The sequence below is a fragment of the Chrysemys picta genome, chromosome 6 (assembly GCF_011386835.1).
Source record: "Chrysemys picta bellii isolate R12L10 chromosome 6, ASM1138683v2, whole genome shotgun sequence".
In the NCBI taxonomy this organism is placed as follows: domain Eukaryota; kingdom Metazoa; phylum Chordata; order Testudines; family Emydidae; genus Chrysemys; species Chrysemys picta.
In genome coordinates, this window is record NC_088796.1 from 48,790,471 (window position 1) to 48,808,724 (window position 18,254).

Below are 18,254 nucleotides of genomic sequence, written 5' to 3' on the forward strand. Positions count from 1 at the left end.
TGGCCATCAGTACCTGATATTTCGCAGTGCAGAACTGCAGGGTTGCCAGTGGGTACGATTTTCTTCCCAGAAGGTCCAGGTCCTTCTGGTCAGTCATATGGGGTGGATTTATACCCGTGTTTGCCCAGTTTGATCACCATTTCAACCATCAGAGAGCTGGCTGGAGGATAAGAAACTAGTCACTCAGAGTCCTTGGTGAGAAAAACAATACTTTTAAAATCGTCTCTCTTACACGTGGGTGTTACTGTAGAAAAGGTTTGCAAATGGTATTTTCAGGTTCCAGCAGAGCCTCGCTGATAGGAAGGGCAACTCTGGCTGATGTCGCAGAGTGAAAAATATCCAACAGCTTGTGTTGGGATTCTTTGATTTCCTCAAAAGGTATCTGTAGGGAGTCTGCCACCCATTTAATGAGGTCTCGAAACTGCAAAAAATATCATTGGCAATAGTTTTAGGCTGAGGTGGTAATGCCCCCTCCTCTGAAGATGATCAGATGGCAGCCTGGGAGATAGCTTCTTTATCCGCCCTTCTCTTGATCCTTGAACATTTCCTCCTATTGTTGGGGAGTAGATGTTTGAGTCTCCCTATCATCCCGAGAGGAGAGGAGCGGAGTGGAGTGGGGCTCTGGAGACTTGCCAGCGATAAAATGCCCAGGGACCCCAATATGGCCAGTGAGGTTGCATCCAGAGTTGTTCCCACCAGGAATGATGAGGTTCCCGGACATCTTCCCTGTCTCTTTGAGAAAGGGGGGTTTGTATATTGGTACATAGGAGTACGCCGAACAGAGATTGATGATACGGAAAGGAGATCTCCATTATCATCCTCTTCCTCCTCTAATGGGAGAGCTCGGATTGAAGAGAGGTGACAGTACTGAGGGATAGCTCAGTGGTTTGAGCACTGGCCTGGTAAACCCAGGGTTGTGAGTTCACTCCTTGATGGGCCCATTTAGGGATCCGGGGCAAAAATCTGTCTGGGGATTGATCCTGCTTTGAGCAGGGGGTTGGACTAGATGACCTCCTGAGGACACTTCCAACCCTGATAGTCTATGATAGTCTACTAAGGAATGTATGAAGGTTCGGAGACAGAGGTTTTCAGTAGAGAGATGCTCAGTACCTGTCACCAACAGACACACTGGTTCAAGCAGTCACTAATAAGCCCTTCAGCTACCTAAAGTCTTGCAGTATATAATTGTGGTACTGACAGACCAGTACGCCTGTCCCTGCAGGAAGGTACCAATGGTTTTGAGCGCTTAACAGGTAGCGCGGATATAAATGGAGGTTTAGACTTAAATGGTACCAAGGAGCTCGATAAGGGTACTGGGAGGTGTTCAGTCCAATAGTACTGATCTTCTGTGCGTTTGCTCTGACCATCTCCACTAGACAATAACTCCTTCTCAGAGCCATGTTTACTCTTAGAGCTGCAGGATTTTCCCACCTTGCTGGTACCAGAAGAGCCTTTTGCCACTACAGTACCAAGCATGGCTGCTGACCTGGTCGGAGAGTGAGCACTTTCTGAGATGGATACCTTAGGAGGGGAAGGATCCTCTTCTCAGGATCCTTAGAGGAGATCTTCAAGGCTTTCCCCTTTGTAAGAGTACTGCGCTGAGGTCAAAGGGCTGCTAGAGACCCCAGGGACTGATGTACAAAGGGGATCTCCTGACCTGGCTCCGAACCCAGGTGAAGGGAGCACTCCATCGTTAACAGTCACAACTTGACTTCCCAGTTCTCCCATGTCCCATGGCTAAACAGGAGTTACACTTCTGTGGGATGCAACTCTCTCTCTCAGGCAGTGAATGCAGTTAGACTGTCCATCGCTGACTGGGATAGCCTCTCCACACGAGGCAGCGCTTAAACACCTGCGAACAGGCACACCCTTCACAGAGAGGATTTCCTCAGAGGAAATAAAACAATCTTTCAATAACCAGTAATTAACTATTACTACTACTACTAACACACTAAGCTAAATAAACTAAGTACAAAAAACTCAGCAAGCAGCCGAGGCACACAAAATGCAGACATAATAAACTCCATCTCAGGCCAAGGTGGTTGAGAAGAAACTGAGGGCAGTTCTCCTGCACAACCTGATGTAGCCTCGGTACTGGGCATGAGGCTATCAGCAGCATATATGTAGACCAAACAGACACCGCTAGTGAAAATCTCGGATCAAAGGCGTGTGGAGCACATGCGCACCAGAAGTGGAATACATATAGGGACACTACTCGAAGAACTATGGTTTCCTCACCAAAAGGAAAACAATGAGTAACTGCAAAAAATTTGAAAGGACACTCAATTACTAAGAAAATGTCGATTAACTAAAATGAAACTCGTTAAATCATAATTCATTTAGCTTTTCTAGAGTATGGAAGGTGCTCTTTATACCAGAACATGCTCTCTAAAAATGCAAAAGAAACAAGCCTCAGGAGTGCATGTTTAATAAGACACTTGCTAGTAGCTCCCAATATGAAGGCCACTGTCATTGGCCAGAATATAAAATGTGCATGCTATCACTGGAGTAGTTTTCATAATTTTTAATAAAAAGTTAGGCACTACAAACTACATTATACACTTTATTTTTACACTTTAATTTGATTGTAGTACCGTTACCGCTAGAGATCAAGATTTTTTTAGTGCAATTACTACAAACTGATTTCTCTCCAATATTTGGTGCACCCGTTGGATTTTTTTCGGTTTGTTTTTGTTAATTCCAAATCTTCATTTTCCTCTGCTATTTTCACATATGCCAATTATGTTTTCAAGTTTTTCAAAGTTAGACACATTATGTATGCATGCATCTACATATGATATGCATCTAAACTAGTGTAAAGGAAGACCTCCAATTCTTTCAGGGCTAACAAAGCGATCAATTTTATAAAAAAGGTTTTAAAAGCAACAACCATAAGAACCTAAATATATGACAGTTGGTTCACTGCAGCACTGAGACTTGTAAAAACTTCTGCAAAACAGAGCTGTTTTTGCTTATAAACGCGGTAAATGTATCAGTTCTGGTTTGGTTTCTCTAAGCAATTTTTAAAGGCTGTGGGTGATTTTTGACCTCTGAGACAACACTACATAATTCCTTTCACCACAAACATTTCAGTTATAGGGTACCTGTGTTCTCTAACAACGTCTTTGGTGTGTTGGGTCTGTTAATGATTTCTACAAGCTGGTGCAACACCATAGGAATATAAGGCTGCATCTCTATACCTAAAATAACCAAAAAACAAAAATTCAGAAGAAAACGACTATTAAAATAATCAATCAAAATAGATCCGTGTGTATATTCTTTAGACTAACAATCAAAATTTTCATTTGCCATTTAACTGAACAAAAAAGAAATCTTTAAACATTTTATATTGTAAACATGCATTCTCAAAAAAATATATATATATATATATATATATATAGATCATCAATTCTTACCCATTTGAATGGAGATTTCACCAATTGCCCATGTAGCATTGTTGCACACAGAAATGAACTCAGGATTTAGGTTGGTTCCCAAAATCGGCATGAAATCAGCTAGAAAGAACAATATTTTTAAACTGACTGTGTGCAGTAAAGTTGTTTTTTTCCCCACTACTCGAAGTTCTCAGTAAACAATTTTTCATAACCTAAAAATATGTAAATGCATGGAATGCCTCATGTAGAACAGACAAGAGTTAGGAGCAACAATTTTGCAACTAATTCCTCAAATAAGTGTGTCATGAAGGCACACATGTCATTGAACTGATAAAACATCTGACAAGAATGAATTCAAATTTTAGAATCCCCAAGTCAGTCCAGTAATTGTTTGGAGGAAAGTTACAGGCCTCTCTGGCATACACCTCTGCCAAAGGGATCAGCAAGTCTATAAAAACCTACAATGGATACTATAACCCTTCTGCTGAAATAAAGAAAATAAGCTCTTGGCTAAGCTTTTCACATTTTCAATTATGATGTGCAGATGTTTGCAATAGAAACAATACACTCCTAAAACAAGCAGTATAGGTTGTAAATCAGGGATACAATTTTATCAGCTTTTCCATTTTCAGCAGAAAGTAGCTACATTAGTTGCAAAACAGTCTGAATATGCCAGATCAAAGCTGACCATGGTATAAAAATCAGTCTGGAGAAAAACACTCTCGAACAGTTTGAATTTAATTTAAGAAAAAAGCAAAATGCAAGATGCCTTTATAAAGTGTGATCTAAATAGATCTATGTCCACACATTGTTGCTGGTTCAGGGTGGTGAAAACTGAACTCTGCAAAGCCTGGCCCAGTGTGCTTAATTCACTCAGAAGCAGGGATAGTCAATTATTTTTTGTCAAGGTCCAAATTTCTTGGTCAAAGTATAGTCAAGGTCCAGACTCCAGAGAAGAAAATAATAAAAAATGATAATAAATAAATAAAATAAAATATTTGGGGGTCCGTTCAAAAGTGTCTGGCGGTCTGCCTATTGACTACCCCCGACCCAGAGGATGGTTGGTACTGCCACCTCTCTTCCCCATCAAGGTTTCTGCTGTGGGATGGCAGCTTTCAAGTCTGATATCGGCCCTCCATAGGAGCCTTGGAAACAACTGCTACCTAATGTGATACTTTGAACTAGGACATCTACTCCTACCCTTAACAGCAGCCACTCCCTAGTGAGAGGAATTGACTAATGAGATAGCTGTCTGGTAACTGATACTGCCCATTTCCCCCACAACAGGCAGACCTTCCACCACCAGGAGAATCAATCCAGTCCATGGTGAAGATACCACCATCTTTTTCTTCAGCTATCAACATGTGAAATAAGTAGGGCTGTTGATTAATTGCTCTGTTAAACAGTAGAATACCAATTTAAATTTATCAATTTTTTGGATATTTTTCTACATTTTCAAATATATTGATTTATATTACGACACAGAATACAAAGTGTGCAGTGCTCACTTTATATTTTTATTACAAATACACTGTAAAAATGATAAAAAATAGTATTTCAATTCAATTTTTCAATTTGTAAGTGTAACTTGTAATGTAAAACTTTAGAGCCTACAAATCCACACTTAGTCCTACTTCTTGTTCAGCCAATCGCTAAGACAAGCAAGTTTGTTTACATTTACATTGCCTGCTTCTTATTTACCATGTCACCTGAAAGTGAGAACAGGCATTCGCATGGCACTTTTGTAGCTGGCGTTGCAAGGTATTTACATGCCAGATATGCTAAACATTCACATGCCCTTTCATGCTTCGACCACCGTTCCAGAGGATGTGCTTCCATGCTGATGCTTGTTAAAAAAAAAATGCATTAATTAAATTTGTGACTGAATTCCTTGGGGGGGGGGGGGGGAATTGTGTGTCTCCTATTCTGTTTTACCCACATTCTGCCATATATTTCATGTAATAGTGTCGGATGATGACCCAGCACTTGTTCGTTTTAAGAACACTTTTACTGCAGATTTGACAAAACACAAAGAAGGTACCAATGTGAGATTTCTAAAAATAGCTCCAGCACTTGACCAAGGTTTAAGACTCTGAAGTGCCTTCCAAAATCTGAGAGGGACGAGGTAGGGAGCATGCTTTCAGAAGTCTTAAAAGAGCAACACTCCGATGCAGAAACTACAGAACCCGAACCACCAAAAAAGAAAATCAATCTTCTGCTGGTGGAATCTGACTCAGATGGTGAAAATGAACATGTGTCGGTCTGCTCTGCTTCGGATTGTTATTGAGCAGAACCCGTCATAAGCATGGACACGTCTTCTGCAATGGTGGTTGAAGCATGAAGGGACATATGAATCTTTAGCGCATCTGGCACATAAATATCTTACAACACTGGCTACAACAGTGCCATGTGAACACCTGTTCTCACTTTCAGGTGACATTGTAAACAAGAAGCGGGCAGCATTATCTCCTGCAAATGTAAAACTTTTGTCAGAGCAATTGGCTGAGGTATGACTGAGTGGACTTGTAGGCTCTAAAGTTTTACCTTTTTTTTTAAATGCTTTTTTGGTACATAATTCTACATTTGTAAGTTCAACTTTCATGATAACGAGATTGCACGACAGTACTTGTATTAGGTACAAATACTATTTGTTTTTTACAGTGCATTTATTTGTAATCAAAAATAAATATAAAGTGAGCACTGTACACTTCATATTCGGAGTTGTAATTGAAATCAATATATTTGAAAGTGTAGAAAACACCCAAAAATATTTAAATAAATGGTATTCTATTGTTGTTTAATCACTTGACAGCCCTAGAAATAAGCTAACGACATATCTATATATATATAAAAAAAAGAAACATACCTATGCAAGGCTTAACATGCTGAAAGCATGCCTTTGTCAGGTCACCTAACAAGGCAAAAGAACTCTGTCGTACCTCAGGCATTTTATCCTACAAACAAACAAAAAACAGGAAAAAAAAAAACACAACCAAAGGGAGAAGTAAGAAGTTGATTAGAACGAGGCTTATTTAAAAAAAAAAAAAAAATATCCCAGGATTTACAAACAAATTCTTCTCACCTGCATGCATTGGTACATTAGTGTCAAGATATTACTGCGAGCCACTAGCTGTTCAATGTTGCCTCCAAGTCCTTCAGCTAAGCCACTGAGTAAATCAAGAGCCACAATCATGAAGTCTTTATCTGGTGCCTCGTATTGGTCTGGCTGAGCATTGTGCAACTGTAATAAAACACTGGTTAAAACACCCACCTTCAATATAAAACAGATTGAGTTCTCTCTATGCTATGCATGCAAATCAAGAATTGGTTTATGTTTTGTAACTTCAATCAGATGTTGTTTGATGGATATGTTATAAATCCCAGTGTAATACACAAGCAGTTGCATACCCAATGCATCTACAAATCCTGGGAATAATAGAAAAATACCATGGCTTGTGCAAGAGTCTTCTGTACCAGGTTTACACAACGCTGATACACGGGTTCACAGTATGGAAGGAAGCCAGATTGCAAGGCAGTGGCAACTGAAGACAGGCACTGGAATACAAAAGCAATGTACACGTGATGATGAAAATGTATACTTTTTCTTTCACTAGGCCCTACTTAAAATATAGAGAAGAGAAAAAATTAACCATTTTGGGCAGACACTATTTCAGACAATAGTAGAACAGGCTACCGTTATGGAAAACCTGGGTTTAGGACTGGGCTAATAATTTTCATGCCACAGATTTTGAAGGGGAATGTTCAGTTTACAGGAGATGGCTGACAGTGTCCAACTGGGAGCACCTCCAAGTTGTTCTATGGGAGCAAAGTTGTGGGAATAAAAGATGGGCAGTAAAAAATGCTGTAGGAGAACACCACAAGGACTCCAGCGAAACTAACCTAAAATCTTTGCTCTGGGAAGAGATATTCCCCAATGGCTATATCTTTAAATCACAGAAAAGGGAAATTTATCTCTTTCCAGCCAAAATGAATGAGTTATGCAGAAATGGCTTTTTCCATAATTAACATTTTTACCACTATGCCTAATCTCTACAGTCACACCCCCAACCTGAAGTCGTTTCAGAAGAAAGGATCATTCTTGTAAGAGCTACACTAATTTATGCACCATTATAATTCAGATCCTTAAAAGATCCCCCACAATAAAATCCAGACTGCTTTATATTAAACATATATAACACAAAATCAACTTAGTAGAACAGAGATTAGATAACCTATACAATTTCACACCAAAATACTTTGTAACATTTACCTCTAATAAAGGGAAGAGATCTTTATCCTCATCCTTCAACATGTTCCATTTCTGGATTAGTGGAGGCATTAGCATCTGAATATATTCCTATTTGTAGTGAGGAAAAACATTGTTGATTAACTGCTGAAATACTGAATTCCAAAATACCCAAGTTTTCTAACTCAGAAATCTGGAACACATGATCACTTCTCATCTCACCTCACATTTTCTCTTTTACAAAAAAGGTCCTTATGACATATCAATGGTGAAATTACTACGATTGTTTCAACTGTGATAATTGTAAACAACTGTCTCTCCTGCATGACTATTAATAAAGTTTCATAATAAGTTCACAATTTGCTATTTCTCAGATTAGATTTTAGGAAACATCAATGTATTAACAAAGCTTACCTTTTTACCACTATATATTAGGTGCCAATAGATACACCATCATAGACAACTTTGCTCATTAGAGGCAGTTTCAGTAACATACATTTATTCTGTTTCAGAGTGGTAGCCGCGTTAATCTGCATCAGCAAAAAGGAGGAGGAGTACTTGTGGCACCTTGGAAACTAACAAATTTATTTGAGCATAAGCTTTCGTGGGTTAAAACCCACTTCATCGGATGCATGCAGTGGAAAATACAGTAGGAAAAGATATATACACAGAGAACATGAAAAAATGGGTATTGCCATACCAACTGTAACGAGGGTAATTAAGGCGAGCTATTATCAGCAGAAGAAAAACAACTTTTGTAGTGACAAGTGATAATCAGGATCCTACAAAATTATCACTACAAAAGTTGTTTTTCTTCTGCTGATAATAGTTCATTTTAATTAATTACCCTCGTTACAGTTGGTATGGCAATACCCATTTTTTCATGTTCTCTGTGTATATATATTTTCCTACTGTATTTTCCATTGCATGCATACGATGAAGTGGGTTTTAGCCCACGAAAGCTTATGCTCAAATAAATTTGTTAGTTTCCAAGGTGCCACAAGTACTCCTCATTCTTTCTGCATTTATTCTATGAGATTCAGTTTTCCCATGTTATAGTTTAATCCATATAGAGACTTCCACAAAGGTTATTTCCACACCACATACACACACCATTACGTGTGTGACCAAAATCAGCTAAGTGATCATAATTAAAAGTGTACTGTTTACACACAGGAAATATTTTTCTATTGTAAAGTTACAATGCACCCAGTATAAAAAGTTTTACTTAATCTAACTTTCTGGACTTGAAAAAATATAGGGTGAAATCCTGACCCTACTGAAATCAACAGTTTTACCACAGACCTCAGTGTGACCAGAATTTCACTCATATACTCTAAAAATGCATTGCCCAGCAATAACAGTATCAATCAATCATGTCATGATAACTAGTGGGGTATCCTTGGACTATAACACTTAGGAACCTATGCCTAAAAGGTGCCCTGATGGAAGATCAGCTGTGCCAAGATATACCAAGAGGCTGCTTGACAGTTCTTCTCTGAGGCATATTCTCTCTGAATTGTCCTATTAATGATACAGCTGTCTGTTTTCCATCCTTTCTTGGGCCCATATTATAGGACAAACATGGTGTCAGATCCTACACTACTACATAAGTAAAAGTTCAGGACTCCACCTAAGGAATGCCAAGCCATATCCCTTAAATAAGGCTGGCAGAGGACAATAGGAAGGGAAAATAATCCTTAGCTCCACAGGAAATCAGGACACTAATTTTGGAGATGATGCTGGGAACCAGAAGACAACATGGGGAAAGACAAGAAGGGGAAGCAACAAGGGAGGGCCGTTGGCTCAACCACTCTCAGCAGAGAGGTAGCAGTCAACAGAAAGGACAATTTTATTGCCAGTCATAAGGATGCAGATATTAGGGACTTGAGGGGGCAAGTGGACAGCCTACTAAGCTTTGCATTTAGTTTCTAAGGATGGCATGTTTAAGTTTAACTGAATTCTGTTCTACTGCCCTGAAAGTTGGACACTAAGAGGCAAGAGGTATTTCCTAATACAGGTGTAGTCAATTATTTTTGTCTAGGTCCAAATTTCTTGGTCTAGACTCCAGAGAAAAATAATAAACAATAACAATGATAATAAAAAGATTTCAGGGTCCATTCAAAAGCACCTGACAGTCCGGATTTGACCCACAGTCCACCTATTTCCTATCCCTGTCCTAATAGCTCCTACTGCTGAAACTGTTCTCAGCAGGTTGAGACACCCTTACCTAACACTGGTTTAAGAAACTTGAAGACCTGAGAAAGAGCATACATTGGCCAACCACCAGCCCAAACTGATCAAAGATGAAGTAAACAACCCAGGTGGCAAACAGCTCTCTTCACCTCAGCAGCATCCATCACCATGAAAGTCAGCCCAGCTGTTTCAAGAGCCACTTCTCACAAATTAGAATATAAGATAGAGCATCTGGAACAGTACGATTACTTCCACCTGAGACAACAGGTCTGGAAGGTGAAGCAGGGGAATGAAAAGCCTGGTTGATGGCACTCTGAATTAGCATTTCTACAATATGTGAAACCAGTTGGGAGACACTAGGTAGGATCAGCATTCCTTCATTTATCTTTGCTTTCCCCTCCATTTTCAGTCATCCACAGGTCCTAACTTAAGTATTCTAACAAGATGAAGATTCCAAGTAGCTGGAGCACATCTGGATCTTGGGATCCGCTTTGATACCCTGCTAGATCAATGGCGTGCGCTCTCTCAGAAAATGGGAGACTAACATCGAGGCAGTCTCCCAGAGTGCTCCCAGATAAATCATTCACTGAGTTGGAAAGAATTTGCTTTTGCTGATTGATAATACAGCTCAGTCAAAGAAGATACTGTAAGAAAGAATCAACTTTCTGGAGCCAGACAGAACCTTTCAGGGCTGGTACTACACTAAAGGGCCACAGCATACTGCAGGCCAATGGCAAGTTGCAGGAATTTTTGAGATGGACATGTGACTATATCTGTTGTAAGACAGAGGCAAAGAAGTCTCAACTGGAATACTGAGACACTGAATATTTTGAAGTGCTCATAGTTGCTTAAAGAATGGGGAGCTACAAGATTAGCTGTAACAATATCCAGACTGTATTGGGATTATAACAGTCTTGTCCTATAAAATGGGACAGACAAGTGATGGGATCAAGGGGAAAGAACTAGACATGGTCTATAACATAGCAAGGGGAGCAGTGTGGGCAGCATTCATCATGAGCCGAAGCCTCTAAGGGGTCCATCCACTCCAGTATGCTGTTGCTAACAGTAGCCAGTATCAGATGACTCAAAAGAAGGTGTAGATCCCCATAATGGCAAGGAAACTGAAAAGGCAGTAAAAATATTTTTACTGTTTCACACACACACCCCACACACCCGTGGAACATGTTGCCACAAAGATATCATTGAGTTCCATGGTAGAGTTCAAAAACAGGACTAAACAGACATTTCTATAAACCCTTACTGTTCAGTGCACAAGTTTACCACTAATTTGATGAGGGCTAGTCAGATACAAGGACAAGGGAACATTCATGTTATGTGAGAAAGTGTAAACAGAAGCACCTAATCTTCTCCATACTACAGCTACAGGAACAGAAGCAGCAACCTTTAACACTTTCCATTATAACCTTCGGCTTTCAGGATATCCCTTGGGTCAAAAAGGTGTATTGTTTTCTTCATTCAACCACATTGCATGGGTTTCATGATGAGCCATAGGGGGAAACAAAAAATTCCATTTGCACACATGGATTACTTGTAACTGAATTTTAAGAACATTCCAAACACATGCATACTTCCAGGCCCCGCTCACTCTCCTGCAGTGCATCTATTCAATGCACACAGAACTAGAGGTTCAGACAGAACATAGGCAAAACAGATTCTTCTTTCTCCCCTGCTGCGCTGCTCCTGAACACCACAACTCCCTTAGGTGTAGGGGAAGATGCATGGGTTTGGAGCCAGCACGGGTTTGGAGCCAGCATTCCACGAGTTGCAGTCTCACCTTACCCACTGACTGATGTTAATGCTGTGCACTTCACAAATCTTTATAAGGCAAGGGCATGAGACTTTGATTATTAAGGCAGGGAAGTTTCATTCCCCCATTTATAGGTAGACAGATGTTGCATCTTGTCTGGCAGAACTTGGAACAGAACTCAGGTCTCCAATATGGCACACCTAAATCTCATCCCATTACCCATATAGAGAGACTTTTCGAACCCATCCCAAAACAAAAAAACCCCAAAAAAACAAAAACAAAAAACCCCAAGGAAAGTACACACCAATCCAGTTTTCAAGTGGTGTACCTCCTATTTCTGACATTGAACACATCACTATCCCCCAATTAACTTTTGTCTTGTGCTGAACCAAGTGCCTGTCTGGAGAAAAGGTAATTTCATTTTACTGGCAAAACAGAGGCATCTAGAAGTGAAGTGGCTTGTCCAAAGTCTCATAGCCCAGTGTATTAACAACAATGCTGCTAATCTTCCTCTAGTCCCAATGTTACGGATGGCAATTATCTTATTGAACACCAATTATATAGCAAACAACATGAAGCAACAAGTAGAACTGCTGTCTACTGATGCCTTACATTCCTAAAACAAGACACTCAGATGAGACCACTGAAACACAAGCTACTTATGTCTGGAATGTGATGTTACTGCCAAGAATCATCATGCCTATCAATACAGGGATCAAAACACCCAATCCCTTAAAAGTTAACTCCCTCCATTCCTTCAGATTCCCAAACTGCAACCGTCTCAACCACCTAATGTCTATCAAAGGGGTGAAATTACTGTAATTGGGAATCCAAGTAAGGTCCTCCAGGACACAGTGTAAATGTCATCTACATTTGCACCGGTATTCCACTGCAAGGGCCCTCCAAAAGGAATGAGAGAATAGTTCAACACTATTTCATGAACTCATGTGCACGGTAGGGCAAGAGTCTATTTCACCTGGCTTCAGTGTCAAGGGTGTAAACACTACAAACCTTGAAGGGGGCGAGGGGGAAATACAATGAGAAAGCCCCATATTCAGTGGCCCAGTTCTTCCCCACAGAAAATGACTAAACAGATAATTGGCTGGTGATGGAAAGTTTAAGAATCTCCTGCCTTTTGAAGCATTTACATTCACAACCTGTACATAGCTAATAGTTTTTGAAAGGAGGAGTTGACAGAGAGACTTGTCTTTTTGCTATGCAGGGTTCTACAGCCTTAGTACATGAGCATCTGTAGGTCAAGCAGCCTTAGGTTTCAGCATGGTATTGAGTGACATTTTTAAAAAATGCAGGCTAGGCACAATGCTGAGTATGGTTTAATATTTTAAGGTTCTCATTAAGGTCCCCACCTAGTCAAAAGTAGTACAATGAGAGTTAGGTTTAAAGAAATTCAATATCACAAACTTAACATTTCACTAACCCTATACACTGACTGCAATTAAACGTGTTCTTTTTTGAAAGATTCTACAGATATGACTCCCTATATTTAAAACAGAAAATATTAGTATACTCAGTAATCCAAGTGCATCCTTGCAGCAGTGTAAAAGAAAAATAAGTCAGTTTTTTTGTATTATATAGATTTTAATAAAGATTTCATTTAAAATCTTAAACTGTACTGCAGTAGGATAGTCATGATGTTACTGTTTCACTATGACAGTGGTTTATACAGAATACAAATCATACTTACTGGTTTGTTTAGATGATGTCCTACAGAATCTGCTAAAGTTCCTATGGCATCATAAAGGATGAGAAGATTCTTATGCTGGTATTTACTAAATGCGAAGACCAGAGTGTCAAGTATATATGCAAGGTAAGGAACAAGCTCTGTACAAGCCTCCTCTTCTAGAGTAGCAAAGGCACTAAGGAGCAAAACAAGAAGTCAGATTGTTAAATCAATATAATTAAGAAGGTGACATTTCCATTTAGGGTTTGGATGGGATTTCCAGCTCAAGATATACTCCCGCTAGCTCAATGAGGGCTAGTGTACAAAATATAGAATGTAGCCACAGCAGTGAAAGCATCTGCAAGGCCTAACCAACCCATGTACCTAGCATCTGTGATGAGCGCACATTTGGTGCAACTAGCCCCTGCACTGCTACACTTTATTTTTAGCACACTAGCTCGATGATAGCTAGATTGAACAGGTCTCCTTGAGCTACCCCCACTCAAAGTGAAGACATATCCTTAAACAGTTTGCCCCTTTAAAATTATTCTGAAATGTGTTTCTACAATGGCACGGATATCCAGGAAACCAAACCTTTCAACTAAAAGTTTAAAGAGGCCCAATTTTAACATTTCTGGTGAACATAAAATTCAGATACATTCTCTTAAAGCCTATCATGCAAATGGGGAAAACCAGAAGTACTATTATAAATTTAGCTGCAGTGGGTTAACTGAAGCAGCAGGAACTCTAACAATAGCTGTTCATCATTTCGGATATATAATGGGTTATTTGTACTATAGCAGCACCTAGAGGCCCCAACTCCACTGTGCCTGACAATGTCTAAACCTAATGAGGCGGCAGTTCCTGCCCTCAAAAGCTCACGATCTAGCACAAAATGGATATAAAAAACAGATGTGGAGAGCAGAAGTGGCAAAAGTCAAATGATGAGCCAGTAGAGGGAACAGATTTTTTTCCAGTTTTGGGAAAAATAGAGCAGTTTTACATAGACACACTATATGCAGTTAGGCCCCAAGGGAATCAATTAATAAATCCCTAAACATGTAGGGAAATGGTCCTAGAGATGGAACATGCCATTCCACAGACACATTTATGGAAGAAAGAACACGTATGATTGGATAGTGCAAAGATTTTATTGGCCTGGATTGGGTCAAAAAAGTACAGATTAATATACTACAGTCTGTCCTGGATGCTAAAAAGTTGCTCCCTTTAGAAAAAGTGATCATGCCCCTCTACTACTACTCTCAGTTATAGAATAGCCATTTTCCTACATCACAATGGAACCATAGCACACTGTAGGTGGGCAGTGATTATGTTATTTGGTACCTACAGGTATTCCTCCTAAGAGGCATTAAAAAGCAAGCGGGTTAGAACTGTACAGGTACAACTGCCCCTTGGGCTGGGGATACCCAAGACATTTCTTATTGGCAAAGGGACAAGTTTTATGTTTGGGGTTATGTAAAAATTACACAGATCTGAAAATAGACAGTATTATATAACAATGGCACTTTTCAGTACGGTAGCTGCTTCAGGCCTTGAAATCCTCTCTGCTGCATAGGGAATAACATTTTCTGCAACGCTGCGTCCTATACTTTTCTGCAATTTGTAAAGATAGCAAATAAGATGCCTGAAAGACATTCCTATTGACACTACCAATTTGAATAACCAATCCTTGTTGATTTCCCAAGGCTTCACATTTTTCACAAACTCACTCTCGGGATTATTTTTCAAAGGATGTTTGATTTCTAAATGCTGCAGCAACTCTGAAAGGCTCATACTCTTAGCAGCCAGCACTTCAGAATATACTACAACCCATGGTATTGGCTCAATCTACGTAAAACCATGCTGCTTTATATTTTTTCTTACAAGCCATCACTATGACAGCTCGCCACTGTCCATTTCATGAAATAATCCAACTTTCCCAATTACTCCTTTATCACTGCCCATGGTCCTCTGTGATTACAGCCACTGGACCTCTAACTGTACATTTTGCCATTGCCAGTTTGGATTACTTGCACTTTATGCTGTGTTTCTGGGTTAAAAACTTGTGAAGTTTGTATAGAACCTAGCACAATGGGGCTCTGGATCCTGGCTATGGCCTTTAGGCATCAGGGGAATACAAATACAATTAAAATAGTAAATCCAAGCACAGGAAGGTTATAGGTTTAATACAGCCTGCTGCACACAATCATATCCAGCAATATGCTACACTGAAACAGTTAGTAGGGTTCCTGGGTACAAAAGCTTACACGAAGTTGTCCATTTTAAGGAGCAATTTTAAGTTTGCTGAGTTTTTAAAAATGAAGTTATATTATTGCACAGCCTCTCAAGACTTCCTTTCGTGACCCCTGATAGAGTTGTGACCCACAATTTCAGAAATCCTGAGTTAGAATTATGTAAATAGAATAGATCTATTATAGCAATAGTTGTCTTCCATTTTCATTGCCACTGATCTTGCACATACAAGAATGCAAATCAGTAACGAAGTTAGCCTTTCCTTTTAAGGCAACATCAAAATTACCACTTAATGAAAATCAGGTACTGCATACAGACAATTTCCCTTATTGCACTAAAGTTCTTTAGTGCAGTAATCAACACATTTAGAGATCAAACTGGACATCTCAAAATGAACTAAAATCACCAAGAGGGACTTATGAATCCTACCACATTTGGAGTAAAGTTCATTATACAGAAAAAAAAATATATTTAAAAAAGAATTTAGGCCTTTTTATTTATTTTTTAAAGTAGTTACTAAAGTATTTATTTTATGCAAACCAAGTACAATAACTTTCTTGACTTACCTGCAGGCAGCTTCTTGTACTCTCTTGTTGCTATCAAGGATACGTTTTAGCAACTCTGTCATTAATGGCTTCAAGTACGTGTCTGGGGGTTGACTAACTACCCAGTGTGCATAGCGGCTAAGAGTCCAGCATGTAATGGAGCGCACAAGAGCCTTTTTATCAGAGAGGCACTGAATAAGGTGAGGGATTAGTTCAGGAAGATATGGAATCATACCCTGCATGCAACCTACAAACACAAAAATATGTAAAGTAAAATAGTGCTGTTAGAAAGGCTTAAAATAACTCTGGCTTAATATTTCTCTCTTTACTGAGACACTCTGAAAGGTGCCAAAAGAGAGACTAAATCTTACCAATATGCAATCAGGCTTATCATGCCTGGAAGGCCTTACTATCTGTTCAACAACCATTTATTACTTTTTGCAACTTGTCAATCCATTTTCATTCAAAATTATCAATATCTTCCACTGCTCCCAGGATACTCAAAAGCCTTGGTGTGCGAACGGTAGTTTAACAAGCACATCTGCTTAATAAAATTAGTTTGCAAGTTTGTGTTAATTTACTTTGTTTGATAAGACACAGAAGGTTAGCACCTCAGTTATAAGAATATGGGCTACAGTTCCCTAAGGGTCTGCTCCTTAATGGTGGATCATTAATACTGCCAGTTTCCTGTGTTAAGGAGAATTAAGCTGTCCTACTCCCTCACTGCTCTCCATTGGAAGTATCCAAAACAGAGATCAAGACCATTCCTAGCACTGTTCCTACCCTTTCAATTTCCAAGGAGCAGCAGCAGGGAGCAGAGCTGCCTAACTGCTTTCAGCCCAAGCAACTAGTACCATATTTCTTAGTCCACAGGTGCACTACATAGTTAGGACCTTCTTTTCCTCTCTTGGGAGCTCTGGGAAAAAGGGGGAAGAAAGAGTGGGTGAACAGAGGTAGGGAGAGACAGACAAGATCAGTGCCACATGTTGAGCAAGACAGGAATGATGATGAACGAGCAGGAGTAGGCATTTATGCAAGAGACTCTTGACAAAACAAGACATCCATTAAAGAATGTTGCCATTAAGCAATACAACTAAGTAGAGCTAGGTGAAAAATTCTGGACAAACAGTTTATTTACCAAAACTGCAGTTCAGAGTTGACCAAAACCTATTTGTGAATTCGACATGAATTCCTCTAATAGTTTCATCTAGAATAAATAAATAAATAAAGGGTGGAGAGGGAGTCCCCTACCCACCGGACGATAGAGTGACTCTCACTCCCTCTGGGCCAATTAATGTTTAAGTATTTAAACGAAATAGAACAGCTTCAACAGGAGAAAGAGACGCACCCCACAATCACCCTGTATCCCAGTAGTTCGGATCACTCATCTACAAAGTTCAAATCCCTGCTCCAAATCAGGGAGAATATGGACCTGAATCTGGAACTCCTACATCCCAGGTGAATCCTCTAACTACAGCACTATAGGGTATTAGGGCACCAGTATCTCTTCCAGTGGTTTTGTAAGAGTTTTCAAATTTTCTTTGAGTTTAATTAGAAAAAAAAAAAAAAAAAAAAGAGTGGTCAACTGTCCAAAAACTAGAACAGGAGTACTTGTGGCACCTTAGAGACTAACAAATTTATTAGAGCATAAGCTTAAATTTGTTAGTCTCTAAGGTGCCACAAGTACTCCTGTTCTTCTTTTTGCGGATACAGACTAACACGGATGCTACTCTGAAACCTGTCCAAAAACTAAACAAGTTATTAATTTCAGGCCAAGCTAAATGTTTAATGTGATTAGGAAAAAAAAAAAAATACACCACAGTTGCCTACCTTTTATAACTGTTGTTCTTCAAGAGGTGTTGCTCATGTCCATTTCATTCAAGGTGTGCGCGGGCCAATGTGCACAGCTGTCAGATTTTTTGCCTTAGCGGTATCCATAGGGTTGGCTGTAGCACCCTCGAGTGCCGCGCTCATGCGTTGGTATATTCGGCACTGCCAACCCTACACCCTCTCAGTTCCTTCTTGCCAGCTCCTCCAACAGAGGAATAGGAGAGTGGGTAATGGAATGGACATGAGCAACACATCGAGAAACAACAGTTACAAAAAAGGTAGGTAACCATTTTTTCTTTGAGTGCTTGCTCATGTCGATTCCATTCTAAGTGATTCAAAA

The 18,254-nt window shown here is 39.6% G+C and overlaps 1 protein-coding gene across 19 annotated transcripts in view; it reads right to left on the reverse strand.

The window, feature by feature from the left end:
* TNPO1 (transportin 1) overlaps nucleotides 1-18,254 on the reverse strand; it is a 157,555-nt gene that overhangs the window by 32,013 nt on the left and 107,288 nt on the right. For 17 of the 19 annotated variants that reach the window (XR_010602195.1, XR_010602193.1, XR_010602192.1 and 14 more), the window contains 8 exons: nucleotides 16,106-16,331; nucleotides 13,311-13,482; nucleotides 7,666-7,752; nucleotides 6,843-6,950; nucleotides 6,478-6,636; nucleotides 6,262-6,349; nucleotides 3,417-3,515; nucleotides 3,105-3,200 (listed from right to left, as the gene is read on the reverse strand). Coding sequence is in view for 15 of the 19 variants with exons in the window: in XM_005288230.5 (XP_005288287.2) it covers nucleotides 3,105-3,200; nucleotides 3,417-3,515; nucleotides 6,262-6,349; nucleotides 6,478-6,636; nucleotides 6,843-6,950; nucleotides 7,666-7,752; nucleotides 13,311-13,482; nucleotides 16,106-16,331 (1,035 nt within the window). In the remaining 4 variants the exon portion in view is untranslated. The remainder of the gene's footprint in view (nucleotides 1-3,104; nucleotides 3,201-3,416; nucleotides 3,516-6,261; nucleotides 6,350-6,477; nucleotides 6,637-6,842; nucleotides 6,951-7,665; nucleotides 7,753-13,310; nucleotides 13,483-16,105; nucleotides 16,332-18,254) is intronic. The other 2 variants (XR_010602194.1, XM_065599096.1) reach the window with 1 other exon arrangement.